This window comes from Syngnathus floridae, chromosome 5, assembly GCF_059516105.1.
Source record: "Syngnathus floridae isolate MCC-2025c chromosome 5, RoL_Sflo_1.0, whole genome shotgun sequence".
In the NCBI taxonomy this organism is placed as follows: domain Eukaryota; kingdom Metazoa; phylum Chordata; class Actinopteri; order Syngnathiformes; family Syngnathidae; genus Syngnathus; species Syngnathus floridae.
The window spans coordinates 20,324,773-20,346,007 of record NC_142417.1 but is presented as its reverse complement, the minus strand read 5'-3'; the positions used below and the strand labels follow the sequence as shown (position 1 = coordinate 20,346,007).

Below are 21,235 nucleotides of genomic sequence, written 5' to 3'. Positions count from 1 at the left end.
TTAAGTTTTCCTCAAACTGTGAATTTCAACACATTTATAGAAACATATCAATGTGTCCTCACCCCGCCTTGTTACGGTACGTCGGGAGAGTGACACATTCTCAAATGTGCTCTTTTTCTCCGGGCATATCAGTGCAACAGAGTCCAATAAGCACGCCTTAATAAACTCTCCGTCGGTAAACGGCTTACTTTTTCTGGTAATTTTGCGGCAAATGACAAAACTTGTCCTGACCGCTGCATCTCTGTGGGTGTGAAGTTTGATAAAAAGTCCTTGTTGGACTTGCAGTTTTGCTAGCAATGCATCCGCCTCTGTTGCGCGCTCTTTATTAGACAGATTTCTGTATTTTTCCTCATGCTTGGTCGTGTAGTAGCGACTCAAATTATATTCTTTAAACACAGCGACCTGTGTGCCACAAACCAGGCACACGGGTTTACCTTTCAGTTCTGTAAAGATATACTTGGCAGTCCATGTCTTGGTGAAAAAACTTTTCTTTTCTTCGCGTCAGCACACATTTTGAGGGCAGCATTACTTTGCGCTGTTCAACTACACGCACAGCTCACATGCACGCACGCTACACGGAAGTGCGACGCCTTTCAAAATAAAAGCAGCACAGTTGTATTGCATGTACGACACTGATTTTTTTAATTATGATTTATTAAGTTGTAATCAAATGTAATTTATGATTGCGGGCCAGACAGAGACGCACAAAGGGCTGGATATGGCCCACGGGCCGTATTTTGCCCGGGTCTGGTCTAAGGGTATCAGTAAGCTCCTGTAAAGTCTGAGGAGCAACGTGGCGGCGTCTGATGGACTGAAACATTATGTTCCAGAGGTGTTCTACCGGATTTAGATCAGGTGATCGTGAGGGCCATTCAAATGTGTCAATTCCTTCATCCTCCAAATACTGTCTGCATACTCTTGCCACATGAGGCCGGGCATTGTTGTGGATCAGGAGGAACCCAGGACCTACTGCACCAGCGTAGGGTCTGACCATGGGTGCAAGGATTTCATCCCGATACGTAATGGCAGTCAGACTGCCTTTCTCTAGCCTGTAGAGGTCTGTTCGTCCCTCCATAGAAATGCCTCCCCAGACCATCACTGACCCACCACTGAACCGGTCATGCTGAATGATGTTGCAGGCAGCATAGCGCTCTCCTTGGCTTCTCCAGACCCTATCATGTCTATCACAGGTGCTCAGGGTAAACCTGCTCTCGTCTGTGAAAAGCACAGGGCGCCAGTGGCGGACTTCCCAATTCTGCTGTTCTATGGCAAATGCCAATCGAGCTCCACGGTGCTGAGCAATGAGTGCAGGGCACACTACAGGACGTCGTGTCCTGAGGCCACCCTCATGAAGTCTGTTTCTGACTGTTTGAGCAGAGACATTCAAACCAGTAGCCTGCTGGAGGTCATTCTGTAGGGCTCAGGCAGTGCTCAACCTGTTCCTCCTTGCACAAAGTAGCAGATATCGGTCCTGCTGAGGACTGTCTACGGCCCTGTCCAGCTCTCCTCGAGTAACTGCCTGTCTCCTGGACTCTCCTCCATGCTCTGTAGATTGTACTGGGAGACACATCAAATCTTCTTGCAACAGCACGCATGGATGTGCCATCCTGGAGGAGTTGGACAATCTTCAGGAGGGTTAAGAAATAGCCTCATGCTCCCAGTCGTGATAATGACTCTAGCTAAAGCCAACACTTGTGGAAAAACAGTTAAAAAAGATCAAGCGGGAGGAACTTGAAATGGCCTCCACCTGCAAAACCAGTCCTGTTTTGGGGACCATCTCGTTGTTGCCCCTCTAGTGCACCTGTTGTTAATTTCATCAACACCAATGCAGCTGAAACTGATTAGCAACCCCTTCTGCCACGTACCTGACCAAAACCTTATCAGAAAAGTCTAATTGAATTCATGCCATACCCTGATAAAAAACTGTTCCTTTATTTTTTTTTAGCAGTGTGTGTGTATATATACATATATAAAACAAGTACAAGCAGCACCCATCTACAAAAAACTTGCAGGAACTGAAGTCTGCACAGGGTAACGTCCAAAGAACAGCCCACCGCTGCGCGAACGACCACTGGATCCAGCTGTCAGAGACCATTCAACATGCCTCAACTAATGGCAACGTCAGGGCAATGTACAAAGGCATCAAACAAGCTACTTGAAAATTAGTGAAGAAATATGCGCCCATAAAATCCAAGACTGGTGAAGTCATCATTGACAAAAGCAAACAGCTAGCGAGATGGGTAGAATACTACCTCGACTTGTATGCCAATCCATCGTCAGTTTCGCAAGACGCAATCAGTACGTTAGAAGACCTTCCTGTGATGGACGAGTTAGACTGTGAACCAACCTTAGATGAGCTCAGCAAGGCCATTGATGCTCTAGCTGCTAGAGTCTAGCATGTCGGAAGTCTCTTGGTGCAGATGGAATACCTCCCAATCAAGTGCTGAAAACCAGCACTTCTGAAACCACTCCACGAACTCCTGTGTTGGTGTTGGAGAGACGGCAAAGTACCACAGGATATGAAGGACGCAAAGATTGTTACACTGTACAAGATCGTGGTAGTTGTGATAGTTAACGTGGTATCTCTCTACTGAACGAAGTTGGCAAGGTCTTTGCCCGTGTTATCCTTGCCCGCCTACAGGTCCTAGCTGACCGTGTGTATCCGGAGTCACAGTGTGGATTCAGAAAAGAAAGATCTACAGTCGACATGATCTTCTCATTGCGCCAGCTACAGGAAAAATGTCGAGAACATCGAACTCCACTTCATATTGCATTCATTGATCTTACCAAAGCTTTTGATTCGGTGAGCCAAAGTGGTTTATTCCAAATGCTGAAGGTGGAGACTAAATAAGATGGTCAGGAGAGCGATCTCTGTCCTGGGCTGTCCCCTGTGTTAGAGATTCGCTCACTCCAACTTATTTTGCAAGAACCACACGGGAGACAAATAAGTCCTTTTAGACACCTGCAGGTGGAGAGTCCAGCGATGTTTGAATGGAGGGCTGCCTCTCGGCTCCTGCAAGAGCATTTTTATTAAGAGAAACAGGGTGGGGGTAAGAGTGGACTGAAAAGAGAAAGCCCTTGACCTCTAGTCAAAACATAGCAAGGGGTGTTTTACGACTTTGTGTAGGATGGGACAAGCTAGGTTATTTATCACAGGTTGCATTCCAACATAATCATACGTTAAAGATAACCTGGAAAACCCTGACAGGTACCACCGTCAATCAGTGTCGAAAACAATCAGCTTGAAGTTGTGGATGAATATGTATACCTGGGCTCAACAGTCGCCAGCAATTTGTCACTGGATGCTGAAATCTCAAAGCGCATAGGCAAAGCCTCAGCCGTTATGGCTAAGCTTCACAAGCGAGTATGGGGCAATGGAAAACTCACAGTGAACACCAAGCTCAAAGTGTACCAGGCTTGCGTCCTCGGAACATTGCTGTACGGTAGTGAGTCATGGACCATCTATGCTCACCAAGAGGACCGACTGGAAAAGTTTCACATCCGGTGTCTACGTCAGATTCTGGACATCACTTGGCAAGAGCGCGTCACGAACACTTCGGTGCTGGAAAAGGCTGGTTCCCTCAGTATGCATCTCCTGCTTTGTCAACGTCGAATGAGATGGCTTGGACATGTGCGCCGCATGAATGATGGAAGGATCCCAAAAGATTTACTCTACGCTGAGCTCGCTTCAGGACATCGCCCGAGGGGTCGTCCAATGCTGCGCTTTAAGGATGCGTGTAAAAGAGACATGGTCCTTACAGGTATCGACACGAAAAATTGGGAACTTCAAGCGATGGATCGTAAGTCCTGGCGCCAAGTCATTCATGAAGTAGTAAGGAAAGGCGAGGAAAAAAGAATCCAGCATTTGGAAAGCAAGCGTGAATGCAGGAAACAGAGACAGGAAGCTCAGGCCCAAGAGCAACCAACTCAATTCGTATGTCCGGCTTGTGGGAGAGACTGTCATGCTAGAATCGGACTGCTGAGCCACTCAAGACGCTGTACTTTACTCCAGTGATTCCATGCTCCATGGCGCTACCATTGTCTCTCGAGACAGACGGATGCCATAGTAGTAGTCGTAGTAGTAGTAGTAGTAGTAGTATGTATGTATGTATGTATGTATGTATGTATGTATGTATGTATATATATATATATATATATATATATATATATATATATATGTATATATATATATATGTATATATATATATATATGTATATATATATATATGTATATATATATATGTATATATATATATGTATATATATATATATATATGTATATATATATATATGTATATATATATATGTATATGTATATATATATATATGTATATATATATATGTATATATATATGTATATATATATATATATGTATATATATATGTATATATATATATATATGTATATATATATGTATATATATATATATATGTATATATATATATATATATATATATATATATATATATATATATAATATAGGTTCAGGATGCTGGTGTCTTTGCCCTGCAAGCCAGTCCGTGCTCTCGAACAAGGTGGTATGGGGAGATCCGTGCTCTGTCAGAAAGGTGTGCACTTCAGCCGTAACTCCAACAGCCTGTTGAGTATCTTCCCTCGAGAGAGCCAGCGCACTTCTGTGTGGAGGAGGAGTTGTGTGTGTTCAGCTCCCATGTTTTCACAGAGGAGGCGGAACAAACGTGCATTAAGTGAAGTTGATCACTTTGATGCTGTCGTTCAAAACATCATGCAACACGGGGCTCATTTTCTTGGAGACTAACGCTTCCCTGTGAATCACACAGTGAGTCCACTTAATGTCGGGATTTCCCTTTTTAATCCGCGCAATGAGCCCTTTTGCACTGCCCGTCATTGATGCAGCCACATCTGTACACACTGCTGCAGGATTTCCAGCTGATACCATTTTCAAAGAAAAATGCGTTAACGACATTGAAAATGTCCTCTCCGGTTGTTCTCCCCTCCAGACCTTTCTCCCCTCCAGACCTTTGCAGAAAAGTATGTGTTTACAAATGTCGTCAGTCTCAATGTATCTCACAAAAGCAACAAGCTGTGCATTCCCACTGACATCTGTGGATTCATCCAGCTGGAGTGAAAAAGATTCTCTAAGTTTTCCCACAACGTGTTCGACAATGTCTGCACCCATTTTGTCTATTCTGCGGCAAACGGTGTCATTAGACAAAGGCACAGTTTTTAATCTATCCGCAAATTTTTTTGTCTAGCATAGTTTCGGCCAATACAACAGCGGCGGGGAGCAGCAGTTCTTCATCTATGGTAAACATTTTTTGGCTTTAGCTACAGGGCTTTGCTGATGTCGTGGAGGCTTTTTGCATTGTCTTGGGATGACTTGAAGTCAGAAAGTTTCCTCCTGAAGAATTCCGGTGGCTTACCAACATGGCATCCGTGTTTTGTGGTGAGATGCCACTGGAGATGTGCCAGCGTTGGCTAATTTCTCCCCGCAAAAAAAGCACAACGCTTTGGGTGGGTTACAACTTGTGGACATAAATCCCATCAAACTATAGTTTTGACATCTTTTTTACTTCTCCGCGTTTTCAACAGCAGCATCGCTGCTACGCTTTAGCCACATCTTCTTGTTACAGTGTGTTGCCAAGGCAACCGCAGGTGACTGCTATTGGTTTGTGGAGAGTCTGTTTTTTAAAGGATTAAAATTGTATACTGAATATAAAACATACATTTGTATTTCATCAAACTTTTTATAACTAATTCTCAAGACAATCAAGCTTGCTGTTTTTTTTTTTTTTGCTTTAGTTTTTTTTTTTAATACCGGTGTATATATATTTTTTTAAATCTCACGTACCCCCTGGAGTACCTCCACGTACCCCCAGGGGTACGCGTACCCCCATTTGAGAACCAATGCATTAAGGGACATTTTCACATGTTTGATTTTGTTTTGCTGTTATAAATCTTTTGTTTTTTACTTGGTCTGAGGAAATATTCTAATATTTTGTTATACGATTTCTGAGTTCTCTTAAGCAGTAAGCCATAATCAGCAATATTAAAATAATAAAAGCCTTGCAATATTTCAGTTGATTTGTAATGAGTCCAGAATGTATGACATTTTTGTTTTTTTAATTGCATTTCAGAAAATAAAGAACTTTATCACAATATTCTAATTTTCTGAGATAGTCCTCACATTTGCCATTCTCATCCCTGTATTATGAGTGTTCTTTGATAACAAGATATGTGGTTGTAGATATACGTTGCAAAAAATTAACAGTTTTCATTAAAAGGAAAAACTCTAGAATTGATTGTGGCATTGTGATGTATTATATTCACCTTGACAGCCCACCAAGCAGGAATATTTTTTTAACTTGAAATTGAGTGATGAAATTAATGGTTTTGGGGTTGCTATACTGCCAAATTCCAGGAGTTTCCAGGGGGCAAAGCCCCCTGACCCCCTTCGGGGCGTTGCCCCTGGCCCCCTGCGGTCCCCAATGGAGGCCTGTGGCCTCCTCAATGGGGACATGCGGCTCCCCAATGGGGGCATGCGGCTCCCAGACCCCGGCTACTTTTCAGTGGTTTTTCACATTTGCCGTTCTCATCCCTGATTTATATGTTAGCGTCATTAGAAGTATGGCATTGTTATACCTGAAATATACATTGTGTAGACAACTTTGATTTATCAGTCATTTTAAAGGCCCAGAGACACCAGTATATGTATAAATCGGTTTTAGTTAGCTTATGGATTTATAAATATAAATTGACGATCGAAACAACGAAAAGGAAGCTGTTGCTCTGAAAAATCTAATTTAAATTTGCCGCGTAGACGAGTTTGACTGCACCGAGCCGCCAGCCGGAAGTGACGTCTCAAGTTGTACGCGTTTAGCTTCAGTGAATGTAAACAAAAAGAGAAGAGGGGCCAGCGCGGAGACGTCGGGCCAGGCTAGCGGCCAACCCAGCTCGCCCAGCCATGCCTTCCATTCTCCTGGCGTACGTTCGCTCGCGGGACGACAAGATGGGTTGCGTTCACCTGATAGGATCCACGAACCGGGCAGTGCGTGCCTGCTGTGTGCTCGTGTTCACAGTGGCCTGGTTGACTGTCATCTTTCCGGACTCTGCTGTACATCGGGAGCGGCTAGCGTGCTATCACTCTTATTGTTCATTGATGTTGACTTCTTGTTTTATTTTTCCTGTGTTGTTTACTTGTATGTGCGTTGTGAACTCTGTCTTGTCACCCTGGGATAGTGAGAAACGTAATTTCGATCTCTTTGTGTGCCTTGACATGCGGAGGAATTGACAATAAAGGAGACTTTGACTTTGAGACTTTGACTTTGAAAAGTATGTCGAAGCGTGACTGGAGGGGCTGTCAAACGCACCTCTTTCAATAAGGTGCCCCCGGCTTCCCAGTAACGGGTTTGTCTTAGCCGGGTTCGGAGATTCGTCCGTAATCTAACCACCCGAGTTAAATTAACTCCACCGGAATCAATCTAATTTCTGTACGACGCCAATCCCTCTCAAGTCACCCGAAGCTCGAGCCGAGTAACTCAATTCGAGGCAAGACTTCGAAGTGACCGCATCGTATTGATGGCTACCCGCTACTGTTTGAAGTTCTTATTATGTTACGGATATTTTTAGATGTCTTTGTTAAGACCTCAGGGATTCGTTTGTATAGCGCACCCTAGCACTAGTTTTGCCGAAGTAAATGTTGATATGGGTCCGTTCTACTTGATCGCTCAAGCAGCGAGCCGACCAACTTGTTTATTCGAAAGAGAATCGAATTAATAAAAGTGTGACAATAATAGCATTTAAGAAGAAAATTAATGCACTTTACATTATTAATTCTAACTTCTTATATGTAGATCTAGCACTTAACTGTCGGAGTGCTTCACCCCACTTGATTGCTTTAAAAAGAAAAATAACTTTCTTAAAACGAATAAAAATGTCTTACTCTATTTAGATTTGCCCAGTAATTAATTTGGAAGGCAAGTCTATATTTCCATCGTGTCCTGTTTAACTCTTGACGCGGCCCGACAAAATTAGGAACTGGGCCGCGCCCGACGGACAATCGAAATACTTTTATCCTTCACCAACTCAAATAATCTAATTTAACCATCGTCGTTATTTTATTTAGAGGAAGTAAATTTTCAAACGAATTAACATTTAACGAAATTCACTCTTCCCTTAATTATTTACGAAAGTTATTTAATTCTCTAACATGTTACTTTTTACGCGGCCCGTCAAAAGGGGAAACGGGCCTGCGCCCTTCAAATAATTAAATTACTTTCAGTTCTACACCAAACCAATAATCCGATCTAAACACTTCCATTAATTTATTCAGACGAAGCAAACTTTCAAACGAATTGAAATTCACTCGTGTCTCAAATAACTACGAAAGTTATTTAATTTTCTAAAATTGTCTGATGTTACTTTTATTTATACGGTCCTATGTTATACCATAATAACCCCCCGCACATTAATCAAATTGTCAAATCAACCCCAAACAATCGATTGCACATTCAGTACAGATCACCGCACAACGAAGTAGATGAATATACAAAACACATTTATTGAAGAAACATGAAATAGAATTACAAATCTCAATTACTCCAGAAACCGAACAATTTCACTCACTGATACCCGTGTTAATAAAATCTTTTAATCCCAGAACAATTCGATTGCAAAACACAATTCATGAAAGAGGGAAAAAGTAGATACCAACTGGGTGCTATTTTTGGTGGAAGCAAAGTCGAGTGATCAATTTGATCTTACTTCTAAAATCCAAATTAGAGAAACAGGCTGGCCTCGAGGGGACCGGCGACCCGATGGCTATCCCCCCCCCCTCGCTAAAATACAGAAAAATCATTCCCCTCACCTAGTTCCTCATGCAAAGTTGTCCAGTCCAATTCTTGGGAGTAAATCCAAGTTAATTCACCAGCGATCCTGCGTCTCACACAAAGATCCCGGGACTTTGGAAAAAATCTTGAAACTCCCTCGGGCTTCTTCACGTATGAGCGCTCTTTGGGGGAAAAAGCCCCGTAGCTGCCCCTGCAGGACTTTTTATAGACTTGTCTGGTACCTATATCCTCTCTATAGGGTAAGACCGCCTAGTTTCCCATGCCCTTATAGGATTTGGTCAGTTTTTTCCCCCTGCTCCTATGGGGGTAAGACTTGGTCAGTTTTCCCACGCTCGTACACCTGCTGCCTTTCAGCAGCTGTTTCCACCCTGACCACGCATTACTTTCCACCAAATGTACAGCTAGCCCCTGGTAAAACCTTTCACTTCCTCTTTTCTTCACTTCCTGTTTCATGAGAATAACTTTTTAAAGTTATGCTTCAATTAACTCTGAAATAAAAATCCAAACCTTTGATCTATTTCTTTAAACAATTTATGTCACACCACTATTCTCATAGTGACCGGTTCCTTGATCGAATCGACTAACAATATTGCTTTAAGCTGTTACAGAATACATTTTCAGCCAAGCAAAGAAATCAAAAAGTAAAAATCACATGGACGCACAGTCCATGCGTGACTCACAATCCGACACCGTGTTCCTGTTTTATTTCTATTTTAACTTGCTTAGCTTATTTTGGCCCCTTTTTTGGTCTCATGTTTCGGTCTGGCGCCATCTTTTGGACAAATTTGGAATTTCAGCTCTGCCAATTTATTCCTGTGAACAATCCATATTTTACCATTTGCACCATCTCTTCCCCCCATGTTACATGACAGGGCACAATTCAGAAAACGTGCTCAGCTCGTCGAAAAAATGCGATTCAAGCAATAAAATTAAAAATGCGCTTAAAACCTAAACCAAACGCTGCAGATGTTCATTTCTTCATGCGCAGTGGTCAACTCGGCACTCTAAAGCCCCCTGAGAATGTTTTACTATGCCAACCTAACCACACAGAGAGGCACAATTCAGAAAACGTGCTCAGCTCGTCGAGAAAATGCGATTTAAGCAATAAAATTAAAAAAGCGCAAAAAACCTAAACCAAACGTTGCGGGTGGTCATTTCTTCATGTGTCGTGGTCAACTCGGCACTCTAAAGCCCCCAAGAGCACTTTTTTCTATGCCAACCTAACCAGAGTGACGGGAGGGGCACAAATCAGAAAACGTGCTCAGCTCGTCGAGAAAATGTGATTTAAGCAATAAAATTAAAAATGCGATTTAAACCTAAACGAAACGCTGCAGATGGTCATTTCTTCATGCGCCATGGTCAACTCGGCACTCTAAAGCCCCCAACCTAACCAGAGTGACGGGTGGGGCACAATTAAGAAAACGTGCTCAGCTCACCCCAAGTGAACTGCTAGATTCATCATATTCTGCGTCAAAAGAGGTTTCTGAATCAGATAAAATGATGCTAATATTGCCGCTAGAAACGGAGCTGTCACTATCATCTGCCATGTTGTTTGGGTTTGTTGAGATCCGGATGTACAACTTGTGACGTCACAGTAATGGCGCCACCAGTGTGGCTGCGTGCGGAACCCGATCGATAAACTGGCATTTAATTTTAGCTTTATTCTTAGTAATCGGTGTCCATTTTTAATTTCCAATGCGGCAAATGTGTTCTCTTTATACATTCTATCAAATTCCATTCTAATTGAAAAAAAAAAGGGATGTCTCTCGGCCTTTAAAAACCCACCATCCAGTGGCGGAGCCAGGAATTTTTCACTGGGGTGGCCATGGGACGGACACACACACAAACACTGCATATGTCAGATGGCTTGGTGAGGACGGAGTGGGGGTGTCAGGATAATCAAGTGTACAATCTCCACAATGTACAAAAGTGTGCTTATTTTACAAAATGTGCATGGTGTACAATATATAACGTACGTATGAAACAGAGTACAGTAATCCCTCATTTATCGCGGATAATTGTTTCCAAGACCACCTGTGATAGGTCAGCTCGGTGACGCACTGGTTAGCACATCTGCCTCAAAGTTAGGAGGTTGCGGGTTTTATTTTGCATGAGAGTTTGCATGTTCTCCCCGTGGCCGCGTGGGTTTTCTCCAGGCACTCCGGTTTCCTCCCACATCCCAAAAACATGCTTGGTAGGCTGATTGAGCACTCCAAATTGCCCCTAGGTGTGAATGTGAGTGCAGATGGTTGTTCGTCTTTGTGTGCCCTGTGATTGGCTGGCAACCGGTTCAGGGTGTCCCCCGCCTACTGCCCGATGACTGCTGGGAGAGGCTCCAGCACGCCCGTGACCCCTGTGGGGACAGGCGGGATGGATGGATGGATGGATGGATGGATGGATGGATGGATGGATGGATGGATGGATGGATGGATGGATGGATGGATAAGAAAATAAATAAGATTAAATATATTGTTACAATATCCGCACATGACTTTTATGAACCTTTATTGTAATTTTACACACGTTATTGTTTTGAAACGCTTTTTTGTATTTTTAAACCTTTGTAAAATTTTTAAATTTAAACTGACTTGAAGAAACATTATTTATTTAAATAAATAAGAAAATAAATATAAGTAAATATATTGTTACAATATCCACACAAGACTATTATGAACCTTTTTTGAAGTGTAAACCTGTCTGGCTCCTCTCTGCTCTGACTGAAGCAGCCCAGCGCGAGCACATCCACACAAAACATTTATAATTTTACTTGTATACACTCTATAGTACTTTCAAATATGTCATTGGTGCCCTGTCTTCCATCCTCCAGCAGCGGAGCCTCCTCTGTTCTCTTTTTATCTTTGCCATTTTCCTTTCATCAGTCAGTTTTCAGGTCTTATCTGTTACCCATCTCTCTTTGTTGGTGCCCCTTCTTCCCCAGTCTCAGTGATGTCACAGGATAACAGAGTCCACTGCTATTCAATGGATGAAGGATGTTGTGGTACCTCAAGTTTCTTCCTCAACTCCTTACAATAGCTTCTCGACAGGTTGATATTCTTCAGCTTGTCCACTGCATAGTAGGTTCTCTTGGGCTGCTCCTTTTGAACCTTTTTCAGCTTCAGCCTGATTTTACCCACCACAAGAAAGTGATCTGAGCCAACATCTGCACCCCTGTGTGAGCAAACGTCTACTTTATGTTTATGCAGATGTGGTCCAGCTCGTTTCGGGTTCCTCCCCCAGGTGAAATCCATGTCATCTTATGAATCTGCTTGTGTTTGAAAAAGATGTTGCCGATGCTGAGGCCATTGGTGCTTGCTAGCATCAACAGCCTCTCACTGTTGTCATTGGTAGAATTTGCAGACCCGTGCGGTACCACTGTGGCATTGAGGCCCCTTCTGTTGCTATCCACTTTTACATTTAAGTCTCCAATCAGCATCTTAATGTCGTAGATGGGGATCTCATCAAGCATGGCTTGGAGCTGGCCGTAGAAGGCGTCCTTGTCCTCCACTGAGGCAACTTCAGTTGGGGCATTGACTTGCACAATGGTGACTTTGGCATGTCTAGTATAGAACCTCGCTGTCATGATGCGGTTGTTCACCGGTTTTCATCCAACTAGTGCTTGCGCTGCACAGCTGGAAAGGATGATCCCAACTCCATAGGTATAGTGGTCTTTTTTCCCAGAGTAGAGAATGGTCCATGCGACCACATGGGAGCAGTGTGCGTATGTTCCAGGTGCCTACTGTGATGTTGGTTTTGTTGTTGAAGATCAAGGTCATCAGGGGTTGGGCTTCCTGCCGGATTTCACCTGGCCCCGTCATTGATAAGATCCAAGGATGTGCCCTCTCTTCTCCACCGCAGTATACCGGAGTGGCTCCTTCTTGTCGTTTCTGTACCATGCTGTTTTTTTACGGTATGAGGTTGTTAACCTCACGCCCAACCCCCAACCTGGAGGACCGAGTGCTGACTTTTGCCTAACCTCTATTCCAAAACCTGCCCAGCATGGTTAAACCTGACAGGGGTGTCAACCCCCCCCCCCCTCCCCTGTCAGTATAGCTTTCAGGGGTCACTGAGACACGCCAAGGTACCAGCACAAGGAGAAGTTTGATGGTTTGATAAACTTGTTTATATTATAGTTATTTGAATAACTGCTAACATGTTACGTCAGGCACGTTCTCAGTTTCTCGTTTGTGTTTATGTAACGTTAGCATACTGTATCGTTTCGCCTGTTGTGCCTATTCATGTCTGTTCTTAGTGGTGTATTTTGTCAAATAAAGTTCCCCCAAAAATGCGACTTGTGCGAATTATATATGTTGTTTTTCTTTATTAAGAATTTTATGGCTGGTGCGACTTTTACTCCAGAGCGATTTCAAGTCTAGAAAATACAGTATATTGAGATTTAGCCACGTGGTTAGCGGTGATCACATAACGACCCTAGAATATTTATGTTAGTGTCATCAGCTAACTAAAAGAATGTTCAGTACTTATTATCCCTTTTTGTCTTATAGGAACCCCTGGTGTTGGAAAAACAACTCTCGGCAAGGAGCTCGCTCAGCGAACTGGGCTCACCTATGTTAATATCGGTGATCTGGCTCAGGAAGGTAAAAAATTACTGAGATCTCTGCCACTCCAGAGAGGATTATTTGTTTTGTTGTTGTTTTTTGTTTAGTTTTGTTTTTTTTACTTTAAGGTAGTATTCTTGATTTTTGCTTTTAGTTACAGGTTTGTTTTGCACATTCATAGAAATTGTATGTCTTCTTTTGATAATAGAGTCCAACCGGTTTTCGACCACAATCCGTTCCAGAAGGCGGTACGAGAAGTCAATCGTTCAAATTCCAAATCTATTTTTCCCATTACAAATAATGGAAAAAAATGTAATCCGTTCCAAGAACAAAAAACGCCTTTTCTAAGCATTTTTTCATTTGCACATTTTTGTCCGATCGCATAACTGCACACACCGCCGAACGCGTAACCGTAGCGCGCCGCCGACCGCGCTGGTGGCATTATTGTGACAGAGCCGTCGCTGAAATTTAGAAAATATTGTTAAAGTCCTGATGTACTTTCCAAAATTTAAGTGGACCTCAGTGCGCAGGGAGCTTAATTTGGTCCGATCGCGCAACCGCAGCGCGCCGGGCGCTCACTGTCGCATCGCTTTAAGAGCGTCTTTGTGTTTTAGGATGGCTTTACTGCTCCCACTTGCTTTCTTTGGAGGCATGACTAGGGGTTAATACAATCCTCAAAGTAACGAAAATACAATAACGAACGGAGTCAGTCGGCATCCGGGCTACGCGGTCGTGTTTTCTCGGGTCCTTTCGGCTCATCTCACGAGGCTCGACCTCCGAATTTTGTTTTAAACCGAAGCAAAAAAATCTCGAATTTTTTGTTCCAATTCCGATTTGTTCGAGAACCGGGACGTTCGAAAACCGAGGTTTGACTGTATTATTGATTACATTATTTTTTCCTCAGGAGATCTTTATGATGGCTATGATCAAGAGTACCAGTGCCCTATTTTAGATGAAGACAGGGTGAGTCATGCTTGAATTCCCTTTAATTCAAGCCTTACTATTTCTCTTGATGAAATAAAATGAAATTGTACATATTGCCCTCCTGTTATGTGGAGCGTTGGTTCTTACATATCAGTGATATGCAACATAAATGATTGAGGAGAAGATTATTTTTGTCTGATGTAAGACAAGAATATAATTTTAACCTATGGGCATGTCTTATTGCACCAATCTATTGATATATCTTACTGCTCAAATGCCTATGAACAATGCACTTTCAAACAAAAATAATACTGTGATTTGTTATAAGTGCGCAAAGGGCTCTCTGTTCACGTCAAGAAGTGGTTTGGAGTTCCGCACTGCCTAACCATCAGACAGTGTCCTCTAGTTGCCCCTTAACAGTCTTTCAGAGGAGTTTGTGTGCAAAAACACGACTGCAGATGACCTTGAACAAATCCAAAGATCCAGTGGTTAGGGAAAACGCACCAACCTTAGCTATGGGGCGCAAATGGACACCAGCAAGACAGCAGCTCTCAGGCATGCCAACATTATGGGAAACGATCAGTAAGGAAGGGTTTAACATCTAGCCATCCAGCCTGGAGAGGTGCCACTCCACCAGCACGAAGAAAGATGGTGAAGGAGGAAGTGCGGCATCAGGAAGAGGCCACAAGATGGGCCAAGGCATGCATCGTGTCCGCCAAGCAAATGCACACCAGCCTCCCTGTGACGCATACTCACAGGGTGTAAAACTAGTCAAACTGTAATCCGTGTTCACTGTTTATTTATACTATTTTGTACTAAATGTTGCTTATTTGTAATAACAGTTTATTCTTATTTGCATATTTCCCTGCTGGCGATTTGGTTTAAAAAAATCTATTCAGTGACGTTTGTCAGGGACCGTATACCTGGCGCCACAACCAAGACTTGAAGCCTCCACACTGGATGGAGAACGATCCAACATCAACGCCCTGCCACTGCCAACATCTAATGCCTCATGGGGAATTGCCATTGTTGGTGAAGGGCCAGGAAGCCAGGAAGAACTAAACCAACAGAGAGAAGCCAGCTGTGCCCAGCACCTGATTGGAAGATGCTGCCAGACGTTGGCCTAGTGATAGAGTGTCCGGCCTGAGACTGGAAGGTTTTCCTTTTTACCACCAGGCCTAACCTGGTGTTCTGGTCCCTTTCCCTAAAGAAGCTAGACATAGTCAAACACACTGTACCCTGGTATGACTCCATGGAGGAGGCATTCGAGGGGGCTGCGGAAGCTAGACATCGTGGCTGGAATGCATATGTATACCCAGTGGAGGTTGGGTGCAGAGGCTTCATGGGAACATCTACCACAAAACATATAAGGGACTTGGGAATTAGGGGCCCGAGCCTGCGCATAGCCATGTGGCAGCTGAAAGGAGCAGCTAGTGGCTCTGGCTAAGGAGGAACAACCCCAATTGTAGTGCAACAGGAGGTATGTGGTCAGCCAGTCTAGGCCTGACTCAGAGAACCGGATGCCCATGCCGTGCATAGTCCCCTGAGATGTCTGCCAACACGGAGACTCTCATGGCTAATTGGGCTTGCGGCACAAGCTCGGGTTTGATCATCCCACAGCTGGCTACACTTCTGGAGAGTGTGTATCGCGTTGAGGCCCAAAACATCCAGAGGAACACTACTGATGATGCATACTCGTAAATTTACTTCCCCTTCAAGTCTACCTTCCACCATTCACCTACAAGTCCACCAAGTGTACGCACAAGAATAACAAAACCTCATTCTGTGTTTTCTGGAATCAAAGCAAAAACCCAATGGAAAAGATAAATTGTTTATCATTCACCATTAATCTTTTCATGCCAACTAAAATTAGGTAAAGTGAATTGCTGTTTTAGATCGTGTTAGAACACCAGATATATCTGCGTTTTGAGGCAAACGATTCACCAAATTTTGCTTGAACAACAATAATACATCTTCAATGTAATGGAAAAGTTATGGTTCTTTTGTTATCTGCAGGTGGTGGATGAACTTGATGAGAAGATGACGCATGGAGGTGTAATCGTAGACTATCATGGCTGTGACCTATTCCCCGAACGCTGGTTTCACGTTGTTTTTGTCCTCAGAACAGACAATACTCATTTGTACACGCGGCTCGAAAGCAGGTACCCGTTACTCATGCCACTGTGAACGTTCATGATATGAACCATACATATATGCAGAAAGACATATTTTACAGATTTACTACTAAACTAAATGAATTAATGTTTCAACCTGAAAATGTAAATAAATACATACTTGTATACTGATTGAAGGATATTAATATTAGTGCTGTCAAGCGATTGAAATATTTAATCGCATTTGTATTGTTAACTCAAATTTTATTTATTGTAAAAAATCCCTTTTTTTTCTGATCCATTATTTTAGCAGATTTTGTTAACCTTAATAGGAAAAAGATTATTTTCTTATGCAGACACATTTTTTAATGAAATTGATTCATCCATCCATCTTCTTCCGCTTATCCGGGGTCGGGTCGCGGGGGCAACAGCTTCGGGAGGGACTCCCAAACTTCCCTCTCCCCAGCCACTTCGTCCAGCTCACAGGCGCTCCCAGGCCAGCTGAGAGACATAGTCTCTCCAGCACGTCCTGGGTCATCCACGGGGTCGCCTGCCGGTGGGACATGCCCGGAAAACCGCCCCAGGGAGGTGTCCAGGAGGCATCCTGGTGAGATGCCCGAGCCACCTTATCTGGCTCCTCTCAACGTGGAGGAGCAGCTGCTCTACTCAGAGTCTCTTCCGGATGACCGAGCTTCTCACCCTATCTCTAAGGGAGAGCCCGGACACCCTGCAGAGGAAACTCATTTCGGCCGCTTGTATCCGGGATCTTGTTCTTTTGGTCACGACCCATAGCTTGTGACCATAGGTGAGGGTAAGAGCGTAGATCGACCGGTAAATTTAGAGGTTTGCCTTTTGGCTCAGCTCTCTCTTCACCACGACGGACCGGTACAGAGTCCGCATCACAGCCGACGCTGCACTGATCCGCCTGTCGATCTTACGCTCCATCCTACCCTCACTCATGAACAAGACCCCAAGTTACTTGAACTCCTCCACTTGGGGCAGGATCTCATCCCCGATCCGTAGAGGGCATTCCGCCCTTTTCCTGAGGACCATAAACTCAGATTTGGAGGTGCTGATCCTCATCCTGACCGCTTCACGCTTGGCTGCTAACCGCTCAAGTGAGAGCTGGAGATCACGGCTTGAAGAAGCCAACAGCACCACGTCGTCTGCAAAAAGCAAACGGAATGCTGAGGTCCCCAAACCGGACACCCTCAACACCTCAACTGCGCCTAGAAATTCTGACCATAAAAGTTATGAACAGAATCGGTGACAAAGGGCAGCCTTGGCGGAGTCCAACCCTCACTGGGAACCAATTCGACTTGGTGCCGGAAATGCGGACCAAACTATGGCATCGATGATACTGGGACCGAACCGCCCTTATCAGTTGGCTCGGCACCCCGTACTCCCGTAGCACCCTCCACAGAACTTCCCGAGGGACACGGTCGAACGCTTTCTTCAAGTCCACAAAACACATGTGGACTGGTTGAGCGAACTCCCATGCACCCTCAAGGATCCTGACGAGGATGTAGATAGGTGGTCCACTGTTCCACGGCCAGGACGAAAACCACACTGCTCCTCCTGAATCCGAGATTCGACCTCCCGACGGAGCCTCCTCTCCAGCACTCCTGAATAGACCTTACCAGGGAGGCTAAGGAGTGTGATTCCTTTGTAGTTGGAACACACCCTCCGGTCCCCCTTCTTAAAGAGGGCAACCACCACCCCAGTCTGCCAATCCAGAGGCACCGTCCCCGATGTCCACGCAATGCTTTAGAAGCTTGTCAGCCATGACAGCCCCACAACATCCAGAGCCTTTAAGAACTCCGGGCGGATCTCATCCACCCCTGAGGCCTTGACCCCAAGGAGTTTTTTAACTACCTCCGTGACTTCGACCCCAGAGATTGGAGAGTCCACCTTAGAGTCTCTAAGCCCTGCTTCCACAATGGAAGGCGTGTCGGTGGAATGGAGGTCTTCGAAGTATTCTCCCCACCGACTCACGACATCCCAAGTCGAGGTCAACAGCACGCCAACTCCACTGTAAACAGTGTTGATGGTGCACTGCTTCCCCCTCCTGAGACGCCGGATGGGGGACCAGAATTTCCTCGAACCCGTCCGGAAGTCGTTCTCCATGGCCTCGCCAAACTCCTCCCACGGCCAGTTTTTGCCTCTGCAACCGCCGGAGCCGCGTTCCGCTTGGCCATCCGGTACCCGTCGGCTACCTCCGGAGTCCCACAGGCCAAAACAGCCCGATAGGACTCCTTCAGCTTGACGTTATCCCTTACCGCCGGTGTCCCCCAGCGGGTTCGGGGACTGCCGCCACGACAGGCACCGACCACCTTACGGCCACAGTTCTGGTCGGCTGCCTCAACAATGGAGGCACGGAACATGGTCCACTCTGACTCAATGTCCCTCGCCTGCTCCGGGACGTGGGTAAAGCTCTGCCGGTGGGAGTTGAAGTTCTCCCTGTTAGGGGATTCTGCCAGACATTCCCAGCAAACCCTCACAGTACGTTTGGGTCTGCCAGGTCAGACCGGCATCTTCCCCCACCATCGGAGCCAACCCAGCTCGGGTTCAGTTCGGAGGGGCCGTTCCTCCCTATCACGCCCATCCAGGTCTCACTGTCATTGCCCACGTGAGCATTGAAGTCACCCAGTAGAACGATGGATTCCCCAGAAGGAGTGTTCTCCAGCACTTCCTCCAGGGACTCCCAAGAAGGGTGGGTACTCTGAGCTGCCGTTTGGTGCGTAGACACAAACAACAGTCAGGAGCCGTCCCCCCACCCGAAGGCGGAGGGAGGCTACCCTCTCGTTCACCGGGGTGAACCCCAATGAGCAGGCGCCCAGCCGGGGGGCAATAAGTATACCCACCTCTGCTCGACCTCTCTCACCGTGGGCAACTCCAGAGTGGAAGAGAGTCCAGCCCCTCTCGAGAGGGCTTGTACCGGAACCCAAGCTGTGTGTGGAAGCAAGTCCGACTATGTCTAGTCTGAACGTTTCTGCCTCGGGCTCCTTCCCAGCCAGAAAGATGACATTCCATGTCCCAAGAGACAGCTTCTGCAGCCGGGGATCGGACCGCCAAGGTCCCTGCCTATGTTCGCCGCCCAGCTTACATTGCACCCAACTCCTCTGGCCCCTCCCACAGGTGGTGAGCCCATGGGAAGCAGGACCCACATTTCCTTTTCGGGCTGTGCCTGGCCGGGACCCATGGGCAAAGGCCCAGCCACCACACTCGCCTTCGAGCCACACCTCCAGGCCTGGCTCCAGAAGGGGGCCCCGGTGACCCACGTCCGGGCGAGGGAAAACTGAGTCCATATATATTTTTGTTCATAAGGTGTTTTTTGAGCCGTGCTTTGTCTGGCCCCTTACCTAGAACCCTTTTGCCATACCAACTTGATTCAATTTATAAAAACTCTCACAAACAGCCCTTCAACAGTCCATTCTAAGAATTCAAAATGTCGGTAATATAAAAAACATAACATGCATATGAAATGTAAACAAGGACTCAAAGACTTTTTTTATCCCCCTGTAATTTCTACATATTTCCAAAGTGTTCCAAATTTAAACATTCAACGTATCACTACTACTTAATTATTTCAAAATTTTAAAGTAAAACCCCATCTTTAAAATGTTGTCTATTATACCTTTTTTATGTCAAAATATTTCAACATAAACTGTTCATCAAATGCAGTTTTCCACCATGCAAGAGTCAGCAGTCCAATTCAATATTATTTCTGGACTTCTCTTATTATTAGGCTTATCAAATCACATGCTAAAGTCATCTATTTGCATTTACTCCGCTCATAAATTTCAAAATGAACTGCACAGCAACTCATCGTTTTGCAGACGTAATCCTGGTTGCATCCATTTGGTTGCTCAGCATCCATGTTTGTATGTGAAATCAAGTTTGTTTGGTTGCTCAGCGTCCACATGTATTTGTATGTGAAATCAAGTTTGCGCCCATTTTCACACGCACCAATGTGTAGTAAATCAGGTGCTAAATTGGACGTCTCATTCTGTTAACATACACTTCATTCTGTCTTCAGGGGCTACACGGGAAAGAAGCTGCAGGACAACATGCAGTGTGAAATCTTTCAGACCATTTATGAGGAGGCAAGTGAGGCCTACAAAAATGAGCTTATCCACCAGCTACCCAGCAACACTCCTGAAGACCTGGAAAGTAACTTGGAACAGATAGTAAAGTGGACTAAGCAATGGATAAAAGACCACAATTAGAGCAGAGAAAAGTGCTGCCTGGATGATTGGAAATAAAATGTTTGAACAAAACAAGTTGTACCCATTTTCAACCTTTTTTATTAACCCATTCAACCCCAATTTATTTCTCAAACATCACCCCCTCTTTGACATTGTGCGGTCCCTGATCAGCTCCTTTAGCAGCAGACTATTACACCAACGGTGTAGGAAGGGAAAGATTCCGCAGGTCCTTCATTCCCACTGCTGTCAGACTCTACAACATGCGTGGCACCTGATAAAATTGTGTTTCGTCTCTACCGCTACTAGTGGCACTTGTCTTTGTCCTTGTCTGTTATTTGTCCATTTTTACAATTGGCACTTGTCGCTTGTATTCTTGCACTCTTACGCTGCTGTGACGAGTAACACGTGTGAGCACAGACGCGTGTGCGTGTTTTGCTATTACAAGGGATGTACTTTTGCGTCGCTGTATCCCACATCAGAATATTCATCAGATGACAGCAACTCACTATGTGGTGGCGGCGGCTTTTGAAGCGAACTTCCATGGGTCGCATACTCACAGCCACCACCTCTAAATTCGCTCCATAGTTTTGCGCTACCGCACTCA

General features: G+C 44.8%; 1 protein-coding gene across 1 annotated transcript in view; it reads left to right on the top strand.

The window, feature by feature from the left end:
- ak6 (adenylate kinase 6) overlaps positions 1-20,710 on the top strand; it is a 28,836-nt gene extending 8,126 nt beyond the window's left edge. The window contains exons 3-6 of the mRNA XM_088376902.1: positions 13,332-13,424; positions 14,290-14,348; positions 16,326-16,471; positions 20,463-20,710. Coding sequence (XP_088233028.1) covers positions 13,332-13,424; positions 14,290-14,348; positions 16,326-16,471; positions 20,463-20,652 — 488 coding nt within the window. The 3' untranslated portion in view covers positions 20,653-20,710. The remainder of the gene's footprint in view (positions 1-13,331; positions 13,425-14,289; positions 14,349-16,325; positions 16,472-20,462) is intronic.
- The last annotated feature ends 525 nt before the right edge of the window (positions 20,711-21,235 follow it).